General features: G+C 56.6%; 2 gene segments (V, D, J or C); both read right to left on the reverse strand.

Annotated features, from left to right (window-relative positions):
• The window catches only part of LOC105537151, a 25,901-nt gene that overhangs the window by 3,031 nt on the left and 5,395 nt on the right, over positions 1-17,475 (reverse strand). Inside the window, 5 exon segments of the C gene segment in view lie at positions 201-524; positions 1,259-1,321; positions 3,298-3,308; positions 4,770-4,871; positions 5,328-5,636. Coding sequence covers positions 201-524; positions 1,259-1,321; positions 3,298-3,308; positions 4,770-4,871; positions 5,328-5,386 — 559 coding nt within the window.
• Positions 11,016-17,475, reverse strand: part of LOC105537150 — a 12,076-nt gene continuing 5,616 nt past the window's right edge. The window contains 6 exon segments of the C gene segment in view: positions 11,016-11,285; positions 11,475-11,590; positions 13,718-14,050; positions 14,231-14,548; positions 14,771-15,106; positions 15,198-15,512. Coding sequence covers positions 11,277-11,285; positions 11,475-11,590; positions 13,718-14,050; positions 14,231-14,548; positions 14,771-15,106; positions 15,198-15,276 — 1,191 coding nt within the window.

Here is a 17,475-nt window from a genome sequence, read left to right on the forward strand (position 1 = left end):
CGGGGGAGGCTGTCGGGCTCAGGCCACAGGGGGCACTGGGAGAGAAGCGGGGCCGGCCAGGGTGCTGGTGCCTCCCTTCTCCTTTCCTGTGAAAGATGATGGGTGCTGCTGGGGCCCAGCTGGGGTCGTGGCCCTGGGGCAGGCGTGGGGGTCGGCAGGCTGCGGGCACCCTCATCTCCCCACCTGGGAGCCGGCCTCACCGGGTTCTCTCAGCGCCATCAGCTTCTGGGATGGGAGGCTGGGATGGTTCAGTGTGCAGGTGACGGAGGTCCCCGCATTCCACAAGGACCTGGGTAGGGCCAGGCGGCTGTGCTGGCTCTGGGAGCCGTTGCTGTGCTGCTCCAGCGGTCCCTCCTCCATGCCCCCTTTGGGGACCTTCCCGGCCACCTCCCAGGACAGGTGGGCATCCTGCAGGTCACTGCCCACCACGAAGCAGGTGAAGGTGGCTTTGTCTCGGAACCACAGGTCCTGCAGGGCCGGGGGCAGCAGGTAGACGCCGAGAGGCTGGGTGTGGCTTGGACACTCTGCGGGGGAGACCAAAGGAGAACAGCTGTGGCTGGACCCTCGAGAGCAGCTGGCTCCCGCCCCGGGCGCTGCACAGAGCTCCACAGCAGCCTCCCCATGAGTGTGGGGCCTGCCTGCATGGCCAGGTGCACCGACCCTGTCTCCAGGAGCTGGGGGGTCCATGGGCAAAGACCCGTTGGGCCATGGGCGGTGCACTCTTGGTCACTGTCTGGCCCCAAGGCTGCTGCCGGCTCTTCCCTGAGCAGACTTGGGGCTTCGTTGCTTCCAGAGCTCTCTGCTCTGTGGCTGCCAGGCCGGGACTCATCCACAGGCCGGGTTTTTTTCTGGTGCCGTCTCCCTGCAGGGACTGACTTAACCACTGGGCTCTCCTCCCCCCAGCTTCTGGCCAGGTGTGGCTAGTGGAGGGCACTGGGGAGGTGGCAGTGTGGGGGACACCCTGGTCAGAGGCACAGAGGCTGCCCATGGAGCCTGGGACTCCTCAGCCTGCCCCCGACCCATGTGGCAGAGCCCTCTGAGGGGCTTGAGAGGCCCCACGCTTCTAAGAGCTCCTTCCTCAGTGCTCCCTGAGTTCAGGGGGACTCTGACTGTCCTCGTGGGGGTCCTCAGGGGTCATGAGCTTCTAAGTGTCCAGGGCCCATCCACACAACAGCAATCACTTCTATAGTTTAGGGTGCCAACGGCCAACTAGTTATTGGGTCATAGGTGTTTTGACAACCCAGGGGTCAGAAAAAACCTGGGGTCTTTGTCTCTCCCTCTTGTTGTTCTTTCTCCTCCTCGTCCTCCTTTTCTCTTCTTCCTAAAAATTTTTAATTGACAAAAATTATATATGTTTATCATGTACAACACAATGTTTGAAATATGTGTACATTGTGGCATGGCTAAATCAAGCTAATGACCATACATCATCTCACATACTTGTCACTTTTTGTGGCAAGAACACTTAAAATCTATTTTCTTAGTGGTTTTCAAGAATACAATCCATTGTTACTAACTACAGTCCCCATGTACAAGGAATGTCCTGAACTAATTCCTCCCAACTGAAGTTTTGTGCCCTTTGACCAACATCTCCGCAGTCACCAGTGCCTGCTCCCTGGCACCCACCTCTCTACTCTCTGCCTCTAAGAATTTGCCTTTTTAGCATTCCAAATGTAAGTGCAATCATGCAGTATTGCTCTTTCTGTGCCTGGCTTATTTCGCTTAGCCTAAATGCCCTTCAGGTTCATCTACATTGTTGCCGATGACAGAATTTCACTCTTTAAAAATTTAAAGGCTGAGTAGTATTCCATTGCGCCCCATATATACCACATTTTCTTTACCCGTGCATATGCTGAGGGTGCTTAGGTTGGTTCCATATCTTGGCTTTTGTTACTGGTGCTGCCATGAGCATGAATGCAGATGTCTCTTCTAAATAGTGACTTCTTGCCCTTTGGCTCTGTCGCCAGCAGTGGGATTACCAGGTGGGACGGTACTTCCATGTTTTGTTTTCTGAGGAAGCTCCATACTGTTTTCCAAGATGGCCCTACTAATTACATTCCCACCAATAGTGCACCAGGGTTCCTTTCCTCCACAGCCCCACGAACATATGTTAAGTTCTGTCTTTTTGGTGATAGGAATCCTAACAGCTATGAAATGATATCTCGTTATGGTTTTAATCTTAATTCCTCTGAGGGTTAGTGAGGTTGAGCACTTTTTCGTGCATGTATTGGCCATTAAGGTCTTCTTTTCATAAATGTCTACTGAGATACTTCACCCATTTTTAAATTGAGTTATTTGTTTTCTTAGTACTGAGTTGTTGAGTTCCTTATACATTTTGGATATTAGTTCTTTCTCAGTTGTAGGGTTTGCAAAGAATTTTCTCCCATTCCATAGGTTGTCTCTTCACTGTTGATTGTTCCCTCTGCTGTGCAGAAGCTTTGAAGTTTGACGTAATCCCATTTGTGTATTTTTGCTTCGGCTGCCTGAGCTTTTGGGATCATACTGAAAAATTGTTGCTCAAACTAATGTCATGGAGTTTTCTCCCTATGTTTTCTTCTAGTAGCTTTATCTGTTCAGTTAAACCTTTAGACTGTTTTCTTTTTCTTTTTTTTTTCTTTTTGAGACACAGTCTCACTCTGTTGTCCAGGCTGAAATGCAGTGGCACAATCTTGGCTCCCTGCAACCTCTACCTCCTGGATTCAAGTGATTCTCCTGCCTCAGCTTCCCAAAAAGTTGGGATAACAGGTGTGGGCCACCATGTGCTAAATTTTGTATTTTTAGTAGAGACAGGGTTTTGCCATGTTGGCCAAGCTGGTCTCAAACTCCTGACCTCAGGTGATGCGCCTTGCCTCGGCCTCCCAAAGTGCTGGGGTTACAGGCGTGAGCCACCAGCCTAGACTGTTTTCAATTGATTTTTGTGTAGTTTCAGTGGTCTGCACATGGATATCCAGTTTCCCGAACAGCACTATTTATTGAGGAAACTGTCCTCTCCGCATTGTGTTTTCCTGGTGCCTTTGTTGAAAATCAATGGACTGCAAACATGTAGATTTATTTCTTGGCTCGCTTGTGTGTTCCATGGGTCTGTGTGTCTGTTTTTATGATGTACCATCCTGTTTTGATTACAACTGCTTTACAGTATGTTTTGAATTCAGGTACTGGGATTTTTCCTGCATTGTTCTTTCTGCTCAAAATTGTTTTGGCTTTTGGGGTCTTCTGTGGCTACATATGTGCGTTAGGGTGGTCTTTTCCACTTCTGTGAAGAATGTCATTGAAATTTTGGTAGAGACTGCATTGAACTCCTCTTCTTCCTCTTCCCTGTTTTTCTCTCTCCCTCCTCTCTTTCTCTTCCTCCTCCATCCCACTAAAATAAAGACATTTCTAGGCCACACAAAACAGGCCCTGGCTGTATCTGGCCTGTGGGTCACTGTCCACGGGGTCATGCCATAACCCTGGCTGTGTCTGGGTCAATTGGGTCCTCCAGGTGGGGCAGTGCAGACCAGACCTGAGGGCTCAGCTGCTGAGGTCAGCACGTCTCAGGCCACCTATGAAGGGTCATCTTTAACTGGATGCTCTCCAGGCCCCAGGGCAGGAAGCCCTCGCCTGTCTGCACCCCGTATTGTTGTGGGACATTGAGGTGCCAGGAAGTAGCACTGTGGTCTGAGTAAGAGCACTTGGCCGTCTTCTTGAAGGCTGCCCAGGGGAAGGCCCCTCCAACAGCAGACAAGGCAGTGGGGTGAGTGACTTGGCTCCAGAGCTGGTCGCCAACGCACTCAGCTTGTTTTGTTGCTGAGTCTCCACTGCCCATGAGGAGGGTGGAGAGGAACAAGTGCAGATGCCTGGGTCAGGGAGCAGCTGCCCTCACCTTTCTCACGGGAAGCTCTGGCCCCTGTGCTGTGTCCATCTCCCTGCATGCAATTGACCCACCCCAAGCCTGGGAGCTAGGTATGTTTAGAGATGGGAATGTCGTGTTTCTGCACCTGCAGAGTGGAGGCAGATTCTTGCTCAGGGTGAGGGCACTGTGGCCACTCATCCAGGCAGGGGCCACCATGGCTGTGCCATGCCCTTGTCAGAGCTTGACCCACACCCCAGAGGGTGGGTGAGGGATAGTCATTCTGCCTGTTGGTCCAGCCCACCTACTGCTGCTTCTCCTAACAGCCTCCTGCCCTACTCAGAGAAGGTCAGGCACGTACCTGGGTTCTCCCGAACACTGAACCCGTCCCCCAAGCCACATGGACATCTCAGGTGGGTCAGAGTCACAAGCCTCAGACTTCTCAGATAAAGTTCCTGGTGAGGACCCTCTTTCCTTTGCCATTCTGAAGTGGCAGGCAGGGTGAGGGTGAGAAGCAGGCTGGCCATCAGGACCCAACACTTGCAGAGAGCCAGGCCTGGGGCAGGCAGGAGGTGAGGGTCACGGGGAGGGGCTGCTGCAGCCCAAGTCACCTGTGAGTCTGCGAGCCAGACTGCCTCGGCAGGGTGGCTCTATGTGAGGCTGCACTAAGAGCCCATGCCTCAGCCCAGCGAGGCAGAGCTGGGTCCATGGGCCAGGGAGCCGGCTCAGGTCTGCTCTGGGAGTCTGCTGGCTGTTTGGCATCTGCTGTCCCGCAGACTGGCTGGCTGTAGGTGTTTGTTAGAGGTCAGTTCAATGTCCCTTTCCTTACCCAAAGTGTGACTTGGAGACTCAGACAAGGAGTTATGAAGGGCTGCCTGCAGGAGGCAGCTGAGGAATGAGCAGGTAAGTGGGGGTGGGGTGCAGGGAAAGGGCTTCTCACCTGTGTTCCTGTTGGTGGCCGGGGGTCTGGTTGCCTTGGAGAGGCCGCCCTCTGCTTGGGGCTGTACAGTGGGCACTGAGGGGTACTGTGCCTTTGGAGACTCTGAAATCCAAGAAACAGTGCAGGTGAGGGTGAGGGCAGAGGGCATGGATGTACCAGAGGCTGGGTTGTGGACAGGTAGGTGGGGGCACAGGGAGCCAGGCAGGCAGAAGGGAGGGGCCACAGCATGGGGTGCGAGCTTGGCTGTGGGAAGCCCACTCGACAGCCACCTTTGCTGGGCAAGCTGCCTCCGTGCATACTGGGGGAAAGGTCTGGAAGGAAAGGGATCTGAATGTTGGGAGATGGGGCTGCAGAGAGAGGGAGCGGAGGGGCTGAGGGAGAGGGAAGGGGAGGTCCAGTGGGGTGGATACAGGGTAAGTGGGGAAGGATGTACCCCGAGGGGAGAGGTGGGGGTTGCCTCACAGCCCAGCCCTTGCTTCTGTCTTTGTGGTCGGGCCCTGAGTGGAAGGTGCTGGGGATCCTGGGGGACCCTTCTAGGTGATCTCCGGTGCTACCCACCTGGCCAGCGGAAGGTCTTCGCCTTGTTTGTATCGCTGGGGATGTGCTTGACGGTGCATTTGTACTCGCCTTGGTGCTGTTGGGAGAGGGGTGGGGTGGGGGCGAGCTGGCTGCTTGTCGTGTAGCTGCCCTCTCTCTCTGTCTCAGGGAACATAATCTGGTTCTGGATCTGTGTCCCCAGGTGCCAGGTGACAGTCACGGACTTTGGGTTGTACCCAGTTATCAAGCATGCCAGGACCACAGGGCTGTTATCCTTTGGGAGTTGGCACGCTGATGTGATGGGGAACACATCCGGAGCCTTGGTGGATGCTGGAAGACAGACACAGTGGGAGTCTGAGGTTGGAGGCTCTGAGGACAAGGGGCAGGGCAGGGCAGAGGTCCCTGGCAGCAGAATGACAGGGGAGCCAGAGAGAAGGGGTCCAGGAGGAGTTCCCAGGTTGAGCAGGGCTGGCCAGGTGGCCTGTGCACGCAAATGTCCCGACTGCTGCTCCTATCAGCGTAACTGAGTGGGACCCGTGGCTTTGCGGACACTGGGCTGCTGTTGCTGAGAGCCCTTGGAAGGGAGAGGTCTTCCTTTCAGAGGCTTTGGTACCCCTCTGGGCATTCCTGGGACCTCCACCTTCCCTGCTACCCCTAGTCTATCTGGGAACCACTTCCCTTGGGCCCCTGATGGGAGGAGGGGCCCTCAAGCCTGGGAGTAATGGGCCTAGGGCTGTGTGGCCCCCCTGCCCAGGCCTCCAGCCGTGGGTCCTCAGCTGCTCCGCAGGGGCCATGCGTCTGGTCCTCTGAGTGGCTCCAGAGGAGCTGGTGGGATTGGATCCTTCTCTCCCTAATGCCCGGCCCCAGGGGCTCTGCTGCCTGGGACAGACCCGTGAGCTGGCCTGGCCCCTTGTAAGGGGTGCTATTCATGGACAGCAGGCTGTAGGGTGGCAGGTCCCAGAATGTGTGGCTGCCTGCTGGGCTTGGCTCTCAGCCTCACTTTCCTGGAGACCTGGGTACCCAGGGCAGCTGAGCAAGTGCAGAGTTCTTGCCTGGGTCCCTGGTGGGCCCAGGTGCTCCGTCTTAGTCTAACCTTCTACTCACCCCCTGGCTCCACCCACGTCTTCCCACCACCACACCGACTGTCACTGCTCAGGTGGGGCCAGTTGTTCCCGTTCTTCAGCCTGGTACACAAGGTCATCCGGTGTGGCGGTGGCCCCATCCTCCTTCCCTTCTCCCTTGGGGCAGAACCTGCCGCCCTGCTTTCCCAAACACTGGATGACCCTCCTCTTGTCCCCATTTACATCCTTTTTCCTGGGATTTTCTGAGCAGGATTGTCAACCCATTGTCAACCCTCCACATCCTAGGCAGTATTCATGGCCCACCTCAGAGTCTTCCACCTGAACAGAATCTTCCACCTCTGGGGCCTTACCAGAGGCATCTTTAACATTCACATTTCTAGCAACATTCTGTTTATGACAATTTATGTATTCTCTAAGATGACAGACGTTTTCTCTTTAGCTCTCCTCTTTCTTTCTAAGCCCCCACCAGGATCACCTTTAATGTCCAAATTTCTACCAATAGTCTTCAAGGAAACCTAGACTTTTTCTAACATGCACCTCAAAACTCCCTTCCTAATTCCCTTCCTTGAGCCGCCTCTTGGACTTCTCTGTGCTATTTTCACTTTTCCCTGAGGTTCTGGGATGTCAGCCCTGCCAGGCCTCCCTCTACAGCACCACTGGTGAGACCCTAAGGATGGGTCTTGTTTTGGGTTGAGTTGTGTCTTCAAATAAATGGATGTGTTGAAGCTTTGACCTGTAGGGCCTCAGAATGTGCCCTTCTTTGGAAGTAGACTTTTGCAGATGCAATCAAGTTAAGATGAGGTCACGCTGGAGGCAGGTGAGCCTCTGATCCAATATGGCTGGTGTCCTTATGCAAAGGGGAAACTTAGACAGACATGCACACAGGCAGAATGCCAAATGAAGGTAAAGGTGGAGATGGAGGAGCTGTTTCCAAAAGCCAAGGAACACCAACGTTTCCCAGCAAGCCAACACAATTCAGGACAGAAGCCTGGAACAGGTTCTCCTTGCCAACCCGGAGGAACCAACCCTGCCCACAGCTTGATCTCAGACACCTGGCCTCCAGAAATGAGAGAGAATACATTTCTGTTGTTTCAGCCATGCAGTTGTGGTACTTTGTTACAATTGCTCAAAAGAAACTAAAACAGATTTGGCTTTAGAAGTGGGGTGCTGATTTAATCGATACCTAAAACTGTGGAAATGAATTTGGGATAGGGTAATGTGTAGAGGTGAGAAGAGTTTTGAGATGCATGTTAGAAAAAGCCTAGGTTTCCTTGAAGACTATTGGTAGAGATTTGGACATTAAAGGTGATCCTGGTAGGGGCTCAGAAAGAAAGAGGAGAGCTATAGAGAAAACGTCTGTCATCTTAGAGAATACATAAATTGTCACAAACAGAATGTTGCTAGAAACGTGAATGTTAAAGATGCCTCTGGTAAGGCAACATGTTATTGAAAATTTGAGGAAAGGTGACCTTTGTTATAGTGGCAAAGGACTTTGCTGAATCACATTCTTTTTATGGTAAGTAGGACTTACAAGTGATGAACTTGGATGTTTAGCTGAGGATATTTCTAAGAAAAGTGTTGAAGGCACAACCTGATTTCTCCCAACTGCTTATAGTAAAATGTGAGAGGAGAGAGATCAGTTGAAGAAGAAAGTGTTCAGTAAACAGGACCCACAACTTGAACAGCTGGCAAATTCTCAGCCTGTCCAATTGTGTGCTCTGGAAACAAGGCCAAGGATGTGTCTGGGCAATAATTTGTTAAAGAGATTGGAATCATGACTTATGGATCCAATCAAACATCTCAGCAGAAACCAGGAGTAGAGATGAGGTTATTGAGGATATAACTGTACAGGGCTCTCTTGTCTGATGACTCGAACCCCGATGAATTTCATGGGAAGCTGACAAGGCTTTTGTGAATTATAAAACAGCAGAAACAATGCCAGGTTGGATGGAAGGGGAAGGAGACCAGACACAATGAAGGAAGGGTGACTTTGAGATCAGAGCCAAGGATGAGGAGGCTGTGGGGGCTCTGACCACCATGGGCCAAGAGCATGGGGTCACCCCAGTGGACCTGGAAGATGGAGCATTGACCCAGGAGGATGAGCCTTGAGTCTTAAATCTAATGCAATTTTCCCTGCTGGGTTTTGGGCTTGCTTGGGACCCATGGCTCATTACTCCCTTTTGATGTATACATTTCAGAATGGGAATGTCTATCCTATGCCTGTCCCATCATTGCACTTTGGAAGCAGGTAGCTTCTTGTCCAGTTACAAAGGTCCACAGATGGAGAGGAATTTCACCTCAGAATGAATCTCACCCTGGGTTTCTCCCACACTTGATGCAGGTGATATTTAGCTGAGATTGTGGACTAAGAGTTGGTACTAGAAGGGGTTAGCCATCTTGGAGATGCTGCTATGGGATTCAGAAGTTTTACATGTGAGAAGGACATGATTATGAGGGGAGCAGAGGCAAAGTGTCATGGGTTAAAGTGTGTTCCCCTATAAATTCATGTATTGAAGTCCTAACCCCCAGGACCTCAGAATGTGACCTTGTTTGGAAACAGTCTTTGCAGGTGCAATGAAGTTCAGATGAGGTCACCGTGGAGTAGGGTGAGCCTCTGATCTGATATCATTGCTGTCCCCATCAAAAGGGGGAATCTGGGCACAGACAGCACGTGGGGAGAACGCCCTGTGAAGATGGCGCTGCTTCCACAAGCCAGGAGCGGCAGAGACGGCCGGCAACGCCCAGCAGCCAGGAGAGAGCCTGGGACAGAGTCTCCCATGACACACAGGAGTCAGCCTCACCGAGGCCTCCATCCCAGATGCCCGGCCTCCAGAAGCAGGACGGAATAAACTTCTGTTGTTTCAGCCACGCAGTCTGGGGTGCCGTGTTGCCAGGGCCACAGCTAATGGATATGGGTGTTGTTCTGAGCTGCCAGCCCCACGGCCTGCACGAGGCCTCCCTGCCCGAGCCCAGTGCAGTCTCCCTAGCCCCCTGGGTGTGCCATGGGCAGTGTGGGACCCCTCACTCCGTCCTCCCCCAGCATGGGAGGTTGAGCCCATGGTAAACTATATGGGGTGAAGCTGGAGCCGGAGGCTAGGAGCCAACTGGGAGCCCACGGCCGGAGGATGGATTTCCCCAGGGACCCACATGTGCATCTCTACCTGCCTCCTGTACATTCTCTCTGAGGGCAGGGCTGGTGCCAACTCGGGGATCCAGCAGGGTCACAAGGGCGAGCCAGGTCCTTGTGGAGAGCACAGTGGGAGGGACACAAGTTGTACCCAGCAGGCCCCAGATGTCTGTGACAGCTGGCTCAGAGCAAGTGCCAGGCTGCTCCTCAGAACCTGAAATGGCCTCCTTCTGGGCCCCCAGCTTTTGAGCCCTCCCAAGACACCATCCTGGATGCTTCCTCCAGGACACTTCTATGGCCTTGGGGTCTGCCCAGTCCTCCGGCCTGGTCCTTTCCCCTCAACCACCTGACTCCAGCCTGGTCTCACAACCACTGCTGTCCTTGACTTTGCCATGGACTGTGGGTCACCTCTGGCTGACTGCACCATAGCCAAGTGAGCCTCCTGGCATGAGCCCCCAACTTCTGCTTGGCTGCCATCTCTGAAAAAATCCCTTGTTCTTTGATCCTGCTCCTACCAACCTGGGGAGTCATTTTTTGGCACTGCCCAAAGCCTGACCACCACCTGCCCATCTTCAGGGTGATGGTGGAGACTTACCCTCTCCACCATGTATTCCCTAATGGTTCCTAAGGACCACACGGTCATGCCCCCCAGTCCTCACCCACAAGGGGATAACATTGGGAGCCTGAGCATCTGGGAAATGATGAGGCCCTCGTGATGGGCCTAGCGCCCGTATGAAAGAGACCCCTAGAGCTCCTTCACCCACTTCTGCCGCGTGAGGATGCAGTGAGAAGGTGCGTATCTGAGCCGGGAACTGGCCTTCACTAGACGCTGAAGTTGCCGGCGCCTTGATCTTAGACTTCCAGCCTCCAGAGCTGTGGGAGGCAAATGTCTATTGCTCAAGCTTCCCAGCCGATAGTGTTTTGTGATAGTCGCCCAATTGGAGTAAGACACTGCGTCACCCCAAATTTTTGCTCCAACTTCCACACCCCTGCCACGGGCGTGGCTGCAGCCAACCCACCCCTGTGCTTCTGTGGGGTGCAAGAGGCCCCCACACTGTGCAGACAGGGCCACCTGCTCTCGAGGGCTCAGCCCATGCCTCCTGGATCCTGGTGGCATGCACCAGACGTCACGAAGGTTTGGGGCAAGGCCAAGACCTATCTGGGCTTGCTAGGAATGGCGGCAAGGTGACCCGGGCAGTTGTAGGCTCGTGGAGCACACACAGAGGCCGCCGAGGCCTGAGCCCCAGTCTCCCAATTCAGGCCGTGCTTGGGGGACCAGGCCTGGAGTCCTCTCCTGCTCAGTTGCCCTCCTTCCATCAGGCTGGGCATGCCCCGAGTCTGAGTCTGGACCACCTGCTCCTGCGGCCCCTTTCCTGGGCACATGGCTTTCCTCGAAACCCTCTGCGCTGACCCAGCGCTCTTTTCCACAGCTGCCTTTGAGATGCCCTTGAGAAGCATGAAAGTTTTGAAAAAGAAACAAAAACCCTCACGAGAAAGCAGTTTCATGGATAAAATGTGCATATTTATTTCAGGGCAACAAGCGTATACACAGCAAAGCGGTGTGGGGTGGAGCCCCCGTCGTGGTCCGCACGCCAGCCCGCCCCTGCCTCTCTAGAAGGAAGCCTGTGTTAGAGCACATAGCTGGAGGCCGGGCAGGGAAGAGAAACACGCGCCAACAGGCCACGCAGGCCGGGACCCCAGACCCGGAGGCAGCGCCCCTTTGAGTTCCTGTCTCTGGTCTCCGATGTTCTTCTGTTGGGATCATTTCACCTGCGGGCAACAGAGACAGGGTGAAGTGCTTTCCCCATGGTTGGGAAGGGAGCTGGGGCAGAGGTGACCCAGCAGGGTGGTATGGGGGCCTCCGGGGTAGACGTCCAGCCCAGGCTGCTCCCCGGGCTCCATGCTCCCCGGGTCCCACACTCCCCCTGTGCCCTCATCCCTGTGCCACAGCCGTGCTACCTTGAACAAGGTGACAGTGGTACTGTAGAAGAGGCTCAAGAGGAAGAGGACGATGAAGGTGGAGGCAGTGGCCCACAGGTTCTCAAAGCCCTCCTCGTCAGCACTCACCTCCCCCTCTGCAGGAGACACAGCACAGGGGAATAGGGTCAGGCTGGGGTGGCACCCAGCAAAGCCTGCCCCTGGGGCCCATCCTCTAAGCCTACCCTTGGCCCCTAGGCTGTGCTGCACCCGGGACGGGGGCAGGGAGAGCAAGTGCAGGGGGGCTTGGGCACTGTTCAGGGCCTGGGCTGGGTCCCTGAAAGCCTGATGCAGCGGGGGCACAGGCCGAGGCTGGGCAGGGCTGGGACCCTGAGGTCTCTTCCCAGGAGCCCTGGGGTGGCGGAGAGAGCGTGGGGGATGCAGCACACAGACACAGGCGGGGGCCGGAGGTTGGGGCCCTAGCGGAGCGGCGGCCAGCATGTCCTCACTCTCCTGGAGGGGGAAGCAGGGGGTGTGGCCCTGCCCTTGTGCTGTGGGGGTGGGCAGGTGGGAGGACTAAGCTGGGGGGTGCCCGATCTTCACCCCCTCACCAAGGCCCTGACTCTCCAGCTCCCTTTTGGAGCAGAGTCTGCGTGGGGACATCCTGGCAGACTTGTCCTACCCTGCCAGGACCCAGGGGGCAGATGGAGACCTGAGCTCCACAGTGGAATGAGGACATTCGGGGGGCTGCATCCCCTGCACAGATGGGCCCCTGGAGACACCTGGAGCCCAGGACCCCAAAGGGCCAAGAGTGTGGTGGGGACTCCCCAGTTAGGGACAGCACTGTGTGTTGGGTGTGGAGACCTCACTTGGGCCCTGCCTTCCCTGCTTGGGCTCAGTCCTTCCTGGGCTGCTGCTGTCTGACCTTGCCTGCTCCCTGCCGTGGGCTGGGGAGCAGGTGGTCTTTGCAGGGGCAGACCTGCTCCAGCTCATCTCCTGAGGCCTCCTGTAAGAGGAGCAGCTGCCGGAGCAGCCACCCTGCCCTCTGGGCCCATGCTTAGTCACTGCCTGCCCTCAGCACATGGCACAGGCCCTGGTTCTGCTCACCGGTGGGTGTGGGGCTATCTACTGCCTTCATCAAGAGCCTGGCCTCAGCAGGGTTCACATGCTATCCCTGGGGCCGCTGCTCCCCAGGTAGAGTCCAAGCTGGGTGCCACGGCAGCACCTCCAAGCAGAGGCAGAAGGACAAGCAGAGCCTGGGCCCAAAGCCCCGGGGCCAGCATAGCACGGAGAGCAAACTGCTGCAGGGACAGAGTGTATGACAGGGCACCGGGAGAATGCGGGCGGAGGCTGGCCAGCATGTGCACATGTTGTATCTGTGGGTGTGTGCATGTCTGTGTGCACGTGTCCGTCTGTTATGTGCCTGTGGGTAGACATGCGTGTGTCCACGTGTTAGTGTATGCATGTGATCCTGCGTGTCTGTGTCGGTGTGTCTGTGTGTGTGCACGTGTCCATGTACTTGTGTCTGTGCGTGTGTGTGTGCATGCACCTGTGTGTGGATGTGTGTCTGTGTGTGTATGCCTCTGTGCTAGTGTGTCTGTGTGTGTACACGTCCTGCACATGTATGTGTCCATGTGTGCATACGTCCATGTGTCCATGTGTGTGTGCCTGTAGTTAGTGTTCTCTTTGTGTGCCTGTGCATGGTTGTACATGTGTGTCCACGTATGTTTGTGTATGCGTGTGTCCATGTCTGTGTATGTGTGTGCCCATGGGTTAGCACATCTCTGTGTGTCCATGTGTCTGTGTGTATCCGTGTCTGTCCATGTGTGTCCACACATGCCTGTGTGCTGCCTGTATACGTGTGGCCTTGCTTTCAGCTTTCTTCCTGGAAGCAGTAGGAGGAATGGCAAGTCTGAGGTCAGCCTGCTGTGAGCAGCTGCAGGGAGTTCAGGGGTTTCTAGAAGCCACTGTGGCACGCAGGTGGGTGAGGCAGGGGTGGAGGCTATGGAGGAAGGTGGTGTGTAGGGGAGGCGCAGAGTGGGTGCAGCACAGCCACCACCCCAGCAGGCTAGAGCATTGTGCACTCAGGACCAGTATCTTTTGAATGGATCTTTTTATTTCTAATTTTATAAGATGCAACATCTCACCCCGTTGACACGGTTAGTTTGCGTGCACACACACAGAGCGGCCGGCCGCCCTGAGCCTGTGGGCAGGCCAGCAGGGTCAGTAGCAGGTGCCAGCTGTGTCGGACATGACGAGGGACACGTTGTACAGGGTGGGTTTACCGGTGGACTTGTCCACGGTCCTCTCGGTGACCCTGTTGGGCAGGGCCTCATGGGCCACGACGCAGGTGTAGGTCTCCCCCGTGTTCCAGTCCTCTTCAGACACGGTCAGGATGCTGTGGGCGAAGTACCGGCCTGGGGCCTGGGGCTCAGGCATTGGGGCACTGGTCACATACTTCTCCGGGGACAAAGGCTGCCCCCTCTGCATCCACTGCACGAAGATGTCCGCGGGAGAGAAGCCCGTCACCAGGCAGGTGATGGTGGCCGACTCCCGCAGGTTCAGCTGCTCCCGGGCTGGTGGCAGCAAGTAGACATCGGGCCTGTGCATGGGCACCCCTGTGAGAAGAGATGGTGGTGAGGGCGGGGCAGTGAGGGGACCGGCCTGTGGGCTGGGGGCAAGTCCCCTTTTCCCCAGTTGCCCAGACAACGGGGGAGTGAGGGGTGCTCTCCACCATGCCCCAGAGGCCAAGGGAGGGTCCCAGGGAGTGCAGGAAGAGGGGCAAGAGTGGGGCCTACCCTTGGGCCTGTAGATGGTCTGCTTCAGCGGCGAGGGCAGGTCCGTGTGGGTCACGGTGCACCTGAACCTCTCCCCGGAGTTCCAGTCGTCCTCACAGATGCTGGCCTCACCCACGGCGCTGAAGGTGCCATTGGGGTGGCTCTCGGAGATGTTGGTGTGGGTTTTCAGAGTTTCGCCATTCTGGCGGGTCCAGGAGATGGTCACACTGTCGTAGGTGGCCAGGTCTGTGACCAGGCATGTCAACTTGGTGGACTTGGTGAGGAAGATGCTGGCAAAGGATGGGGGGATGGCGAAGACCCGGATGGCTATGTCTGGATCTGAAGTCAAGAGAAGGGAGTCAGAGGTGGGGCAGGTGTGGATGCGGGCGGAGGCGTGGTTCCCACCCAAAGAGTAGCAACAGCCTCTGCCGAGCCCCTGCCCTTGGCCGCTCTGGGAAGCCAAGGCTCAGGGAGCAGATGGCTGCGTCTGGGTGGTGAATGCCAGACCCAGGTGGACCCCTGTGTGTCGGTGGGTGCCGCCCTCGGGGACAGGTCACTCACTGGGGCCACACACGGAGGACACGTTCTTCTGGAAGGTCAGGCCCCTGTGATCCACGCGGCAGGTGAACACGCTCTGGCTGAGCCAGTCTCTCTCGCTGATGGTCAGTGTGCTGGTCACTTTGAAGGTCGTGGGCCCAGACTCTTTGGCTTCAGCCTCCACCTGGCCCGTGGTGATGCCAGACCCCACCTGCTTCCCCTCGCGCAGCCAGGACACCTCAATCTGCCGGGGGCTGAAACCTGTGGCCTGGCAGATGAGCTTGGACTCGCGGGGGTTGCCGACGAAGCCGTCTCGGGGTGGGACGAAGACACTCACGTTGGGAGGCTGCTCGACAACCACTGCAGTGAGGGACACGTGTCAGCCCGGTGCCCGCCACTCCCGCCCCCTTTGGCTCCCTCTCTGCCCCTGGTGGGTGGGCCCTGCCCTCACCTGGAAGAGGCACGTTCTGTTCTTTGTTGCCATTGGGGTGCTGGACTTTGCATACCACGTGTTCGTCTGTGCCCTGCATGACGTCCTTGGAAGCCAGCAGCACCTGCGAGGTGGCCGCGTACTTGCCCTCTCTCAGGACTGATGGGAAGCCCCAGACATCTTTGCTGATGTCAGAGTTGTTCTTGAATTTCCAGGAGAAAGTGATGGAGTCGGGAAGGAAGTCCTGTGCGAGGCAGCCAACGGCCACTTTGTTCGTATCCAACGGGGCATTCTCACAGGAGACGAGGGGGAAAAGGGTTGGGGCGGATGCACTCCCTGAGGACCCGCAGGACAAAAGAGAAAGGGAGGGGTGAGGAGCTGCCTCCTTGTGCCCTGCCTGTCGGTGCTGAGTGGCATTCTGAGTGGCCCTCTCTACTTGTGTCCCACTGTGGCTGCCCACCAAAGCCAAGGCTACCTGCAGGCCTCCAAAGCCCAGATTATCACGGCTAACAGGGGTGGTGGGGCCGTGGCGAGGCCTCGGGTCTTTGTCCAAGGCTGTCGGGGCTGCAGGCCTCAGCCCGTCCTGCTGCCGGGCCCAGCGCTGAACACCTGGGCAGACCTGGGGTATCCTGGAGCAGGTGGAGCCGCCCCTGCCACCATTCAGTTGGCTGCCCTGCTGCACTCTGAGGCCTGCCTGCCCCTGGCTCCCTGCTCAGAATGGCTGAGGGCTCAGGTTTGGGTGGACCAGGCCTGCTTTCCCCTGAGGCAGCAGCAGGTAGGTGCTGCACACACTCAGCTCCCAGCACATGCAGCTGGAGGGCCCAGGTTGCATACCTGAATGGGAAACCTGGAGCCACACACCCTGCAGGCAGCCAATAGAGAGCTGGGTTCCTCCAACCCAGCTTATGCTGCCCCCATCTCAGCCACACTCCAGCTACCCTGAAGTCTCCCCAGGCAGACAACCCAGGCCTGGGAGTGAGTATAGGGATGGTGGATGTGATGGGGAAAGCAGTGTAGACTCAGCTGAGGCTATCCATCTGTGTCCGACAAGATCATGAAGACTGGCGCAGTGCCATGTCTTCCAGTTCATCCCAGCCCAGGCTAGCTCAATCCAGCTCAGCAAAGCCAAGCTCAGCTCAACCCAATTCAGATGAGCTCAGACCAGCTCAGCCCAGCCTAGCTGAGCTCAGACCACCTAAGACCATCTCAGCTCAGCCCAGCTAAGCCCAGTATGGCCCAGCCCAGTTAAGCACAGTTCAACACAGCCCAGCTCAGCACAGTTCAACCCAGTTCAGCCCAGCTCAGCCCAGCCCAGCTCAGCCCAGCCCAGCTCGCTCAACCCAGCTCGGCTCAGCCCAGCTCAGTGCAGCGTAGCTTAGCCCAGCCCAGCCCAGCTCAACCTAGCCTGGCTCAGCGCGGCCTAGCCCAACCCGGCTCGGCTCAACCCAACTGAGGTCAGCCCAGGTCAACCTGGCTCAACTCAGCCCAGCCCAGCTCCGCTCAACCCAGCCCAGCTCAGCCCAGCTCAGTCCAGCCCAGCCCGGACCAGCTCAGCTCAGCCCAGCTCAGTTCAGCTCAGCTCAGCCCAGCCTAACTTGGCTCAACCCAGCTCAACTCAGCCCAGCCCGGACCAGCTCAGCTCGGACCAGCTCAGCTCAGCCCAGCTCAGTTCAGCTCAGCTCAGCTCAGCTCAGCTCAGTTCAGCTCAGCTCAGCTCAGCTCAGCTCAGCTCAGCTCAGCTCATCGCAGCCCAGCCCAGCCCGGTTCAGCTCAACCCAGCTCGGCTCAGCCCAGGTCAGCCTGGTTCAACTCAGCCCAGTCCAGCCCAGCTCAACCCAGTTCTGTTCAACCCAGCCCAGTTCAGCCCAGTTCATCCCAGCTCAGCCTAGTTTGGCTCAACCCAGCTCTGTTCAGCCCAGCCTGGACCAATTCAGCTCAGCCCAGCTCAGCCCAGCCCAGCACAGCCCAGCACAGCTCAGTCCAGTTCAGCCCAGCACAGCCCAGTTTAGCTCAGCTCAGCTCAGCTCAGCCCAGGTCAGCCCAGCACAGCCCAGCCCAACCCAGCTCAGCTCAGCTCAGCTCAACCCAACCCAGCTCAGCTCAACCCAACCCAGCCCAGCTCAGCCCAGCTCAGCTCAGCTCAGCTCAACCCAACCCACCTCAGCTCAGCCCAGCCCAGCCCAGCCCAGCCCAGCCCCACTCAGCCCAGCTCAGCCCAGCTCAGCCCAGCTCAGCTCACCTCAGCTCAGCTCAGCCCAGCCCAGTTCAGCTCAGCTCAGCCCAGCTCAGCCCAGCCCAG

The sequence above is a fragment of the Mandrillus leucophaeus genome, unplaced genomic scaffold (assembly GCF_000951045.1).
Source record: "Mandrillus leucophaeus isolate KB7577 unplaced genomic scaffold, Mleu.le_1.0 Scaffold1693, whole genome shotgun sequence".
Classification (NCBI taxonomy): Eukaryota; Metazoa; Chordata; class Mammalia; order Primates; family Cercopithecidae; genus Mandrillus; species Mandrillus leucophaeus.